The 3,797-nt window shown below is 53.2% G+C and overlaps 1 protein-coding gene across 1 annotated transcript; it reads right to left on the bottom strand.

Moving 5' to 3' along the window:
- Nucleotides 1–1,140: 1,140 nt before the first annotated feature.
- Nucleotides 1,141–3,319, bottom strand: Nupr1 (nuclear protein 1, transcriptional regulator). Its single transcript, XM_057779139.1, has 3 exons — nucleotides 3,100–3,319; nucleotides 2,558–2,700; nucleotides 1,141–1,453 (listed from the first exon to the last, which is right to left on the bottom strand). The coding sequence occupies exons 1-2, from the start codon at nucleotides 3,212–3,214 to the stop codon at nucleotides 2,570–2,572; spliced, it is 246 nt and encodes an 81-aa protein (XP_057635122.1). The 5' UTR covers nucleotides 3,215–3,319; the 3' UTR covers nucleotides 1,141–1,453; nucleotides 2,558–2,569.
- Between the last annotated feature and the right edge of the window lie 478 nt (nucleotides 3,320–3,797).

Genomic DNA, 3,797 nt, shown 5'->3' with positions numbered 1-3,797 from the left:
TCTAATCTCTATCCTGCCTGCCTTTCCACAGGCTGAGGTGCAGATGTGAGCGCGGGGCTGGAGCGGCGCGGGGCTGGAGCGGCGCGGGGCTGGAGCGGCGCGGGGCTGGAGCGGCGCGGGGCTGGAGCGGCGCGGGGCTGGAGCGGCGCGGGGCTGGAGCGGCGCGGGGCTGGAGCGGCGCGGGGCTGGAGCGGCGCGGGGCTGGAGCGGCGCGGGGCTGGAGCGGCGCGGGGCTGGAGCGGCGCGGGGCTGGAGCGGCGCGGGGCTGGAGCGGCGCGGGGCTAAGAGCATCTATTATTTGGGACTTAAGAGTAGAAATGTGTGGAGTATGGCAGCATAGCAAGCTAAAAGTAGCGGGCCCCGATCAACAGAACTGCCATCTGCAATTTAGGAATATTTACTCTTGGAGTTATCACGTGTGAGAGAAGAACTTTCTGCCTTGTTTGTCCGAGCGTCACTGCAGCTGCCCAAACTCGGGCCTCCATCACCTACACCCTTGGTCCCGAACATCTTCTCCTGGAAATCTGGTTCTGAGACCCACCAAGAACCTTCTCCCCAGTTGACCCAGCAACCTGTCCCAGAAATTCCTTGCTTGGGTTTGAGCCCTCAGTCGCTGAAAACAAATCCTCCCCATGTTTTTTTGTTTGTTTATTTTCATTTTTTGTTTTGTTTTGTTTTGGAGACAAGCTCTCTTTGTGTGGCCCTGGTTATCCTGGAACTCTCTCTGTAGACCAGGATGGCCTAGAACAGAGAGATTCATCTGCCTCCCACATGTTGGGATTAAAGGTGTGCCACCAGCGCCCAGCCAATCCTCGCCATGTTTTAAACTCCGCTCGTTTATTATTTCATTTTGCAAATGGTATTAATAGTAACATTCTCTTCAAAAAGCAGTTTTATATAAATATGACCTCATCCCATTCAGGAATGTGAAGGGGCTGACTACAGTTCGTCTCTGAGGTAGCATTGCAAAGAAATAAAGCAATTTCCTTAGAAGAGACCACAGAATTAGGCACCCAAAAACATCTGCATATATTACAGAAGGGCGACAGCACCAGTCCTACATAGTGTGGAATCTGCCATTCTAATAATACTCCCGAGAAAGACGCACCATGGGCACAGACACAACAAAGGCAGCAGGAAACACACAGGAAAGCTGTCACTGCTACACTGTTTATTGTTGCTGCCTCTGGGGGCATCTGGTTTCTCTCACATTTCTTTTTGGGGGTGCTAGCTCCCCCATCCACCCCCTGCTTTTTGCTCCTATCTTGCTCTTTTGCTGGGTCTGGAAGGGCTCTTTTGGTAGCCCCTCTCCAGAACCTCACTTAGGTGGGAAAGAGTCAAGCAGGCCTCGGCCCTGCCTGTGTCTCCTAATTTCTCCAGGGTCCTGTATCCATTGCTGGGTGTGGTTGTCCTGTGTCCATTGCTGGCTGTAACGTCCATGGTCTGGCCTCATCTGTGGGGAGGGAAAGCAGGTGGTGGAAGGGGCGGAGACCCAGGTTTGAATTCTGGCTTCCCTATTCTTTTTTTTCTGTAACCCCAGAGAAGTACTTGACTCTGTCGAGCTTCGGTTTCCCTTTCTGTAAGCCAAATTTCCTTCCAATTAGAAAGGCTCTACGGGAAACTGTCCCCAACATGGTCACCAGGGAACTCAAATACGGGTCTCATTATATTCTCACTGTAGATGACACACTATTATTCCTTTTCGTTTATTGGTATGTGGATGTGCACGCCTCTGTGTGTGCACACGTGTCTTCTCATGCGGTTGGGGCAATGTGAGCATGTGGAGGTCAGGATGCTGTGGGCGTGGTCCTTGTACTCACAGAGAAACACCAAGAGAACCACAAACGTTAACCGTGCAAGGGTGTCTCCTCAGTGGAGAAGATAAAATCAAATTTCTGCATTCCATCCGGAAAGCCGAGAGTGGATCTTATTAATAACCTGGTGATCCTTTTGCTTGGGGCAGACCGCACCCAAATTCCCTAGAGTGATTATCCTGGACTCTTCCCTCCCTGGTCCATCCCATCCTTAGGGGAGATGTCACATGTACTTTATGGCCTCTGATCTCTATGCTATCAGGTCAAGACCACACTAGATTCTAGGCCTTTTAGCTGCAGAGCCCACCCTCGTAGGTGTGTGTACTTTGTAAGAGAGTCTCTATGTAGTCACACCTTGAGCTTTATTGTGCACCTGGACCTGGACTGGTTGTTGCCTGGAAACCTTTTCCCAAACTATACTGTGTTTTAAATATGCAGACAGGGAACGGCCTGGCATTAGGCTGGTGATGTTATCTGTACCGGGTTCTCATCTCTTCTTGGCTTCACTTCCCTGTAGGACACCTGCAGGGTCCCCCTAAGAGGACAACTTTCAATTGATTCTCTCCCCTTTCGTCATGTGGGACCCAGATATCAAGCACAGGGGCCCAGGCTGGGCAGCAAGTTGAGCCATCTCACCAACCCGGGGACTACTCTTGATTCCCCACTTCCCACTCAGACACACACTTCGGCCTGTCGCCTTAGGCAAAGCCACCTCTGCTGGCTCTCTGGCTCTGACTCCTCACCTCAGCTCTGCCTCAGCGCCAGGCCTTTTTCCTTTCAGAATTCTGAAACTTGGTCAGCAGCTTCCTCTCGTGTCCACCAGGGCTCCGGCGGTTGGTGTGGGCAGCAGCTTCTCTCTTGGTACGACCTTTCCGAGCTCCCCCGGCTGGTAGAGCAGGAGGAGGAGGGACACGGGCAGAGGAGAAGTGTGAGGGTCAGAGAACAAAGGACCAGAGCACAAGGGTAGGAAGGGCAGACCAGCCAGAGGGCGCTGGTCACCGTGTAAGTTTGGGGCATCTATGGCTGCTAACGGTTTCCTCATGCACAGAATGGAAGATGCCCAGATGTGAGTTCTCAGGGCTGAGGAAGAAAGAACTCAGTAGATGAGGCTAGAATGGGGTTACTTTGGGGTAGGGAATAGATTAGTTAGAGAGGGCAATCTGGGAAAGAATCTCCAAATCCGAGGAGGAGGAGGAGGAGGAGGAGGAGGAGGAGGAGGAGGAGGAGGAGGAGGAGGAGGAGGAGGAGGAGGAGGAGAAGTCAGAGAGCTGCTGAGCGGCCTTACCGACGTAAGAGTGGGTCAGGCTGTAATGGTCGCACTCGTCCAGAATGTCATCTTCGTCCTCTGGGTCTAGGGGTGGCCGGGAAGGGCTGGTTGTCGGTGGCAAGGTGGCCGTCATGCCTGGTCTGCTTTCTCCAAAGTCTTGCCTGTGTTGTGTTTTCCAGCTGTCTGCCCTCTCTCAGTTCCCTCGCCCTTACTTATGAAGTTGCCTCCTCCTCAGACCACAGACTGGCTCCCGCCCTCCAAGTCCTGTCTGATGCAATCTGGCCCTTTCCCAGAACTGGGCCCATAGACACCAATCCTGGGCAGAGACACTCCTTCTCCCCTCCTCCTCCCTCACAGGGCTCACCCAGGCCCAGCTGTGTTTTTCCACAGGGAAGACTCCTGCCTTTGGGGGAGGAGGGTGCAGATAGGATCTGGGCACAAACAGTCTTTGGGATGTCAGCCAGGGAGAGCAGAAGGCTCAGACGGACCACTTCTCACCATTTCACCCTCAAACACAACCACTGCCGGACCTGGGCCTCGGCCACACATTGCCCCTCACACACACCACTCTAGTTTGGTTCAGATTCATGACTTGGTGGCAGCCTACATATTTAAAAAGGAGAGAGGAGGGACCACTGCCATGCTTCATGCCACGTTAGCAGTTCCTATCCTGTCACACCCGAGGCTTCTATTTTTATGGAAAGTTCCTGTACTGT

The sequence above is a fragment of the Chionomys nivalis genome, chromosome 8 (genome assembly GCF_950005125.1).
Source record: "Chionomys nivalis chromosome 8, mChiNiv1.1, whole genome shotgun sequence".
Lineage (NCBI taxonomy): Eukaryota > Metazoa > Chordata > Mammalia > Rodentia > Cricetidae > Chionomys > Chionomys nivalis.
Note: the sequence above shows the minus strand (reverse complement) of the source record. Positions and strands in the feature narration are given on the sequence as shown.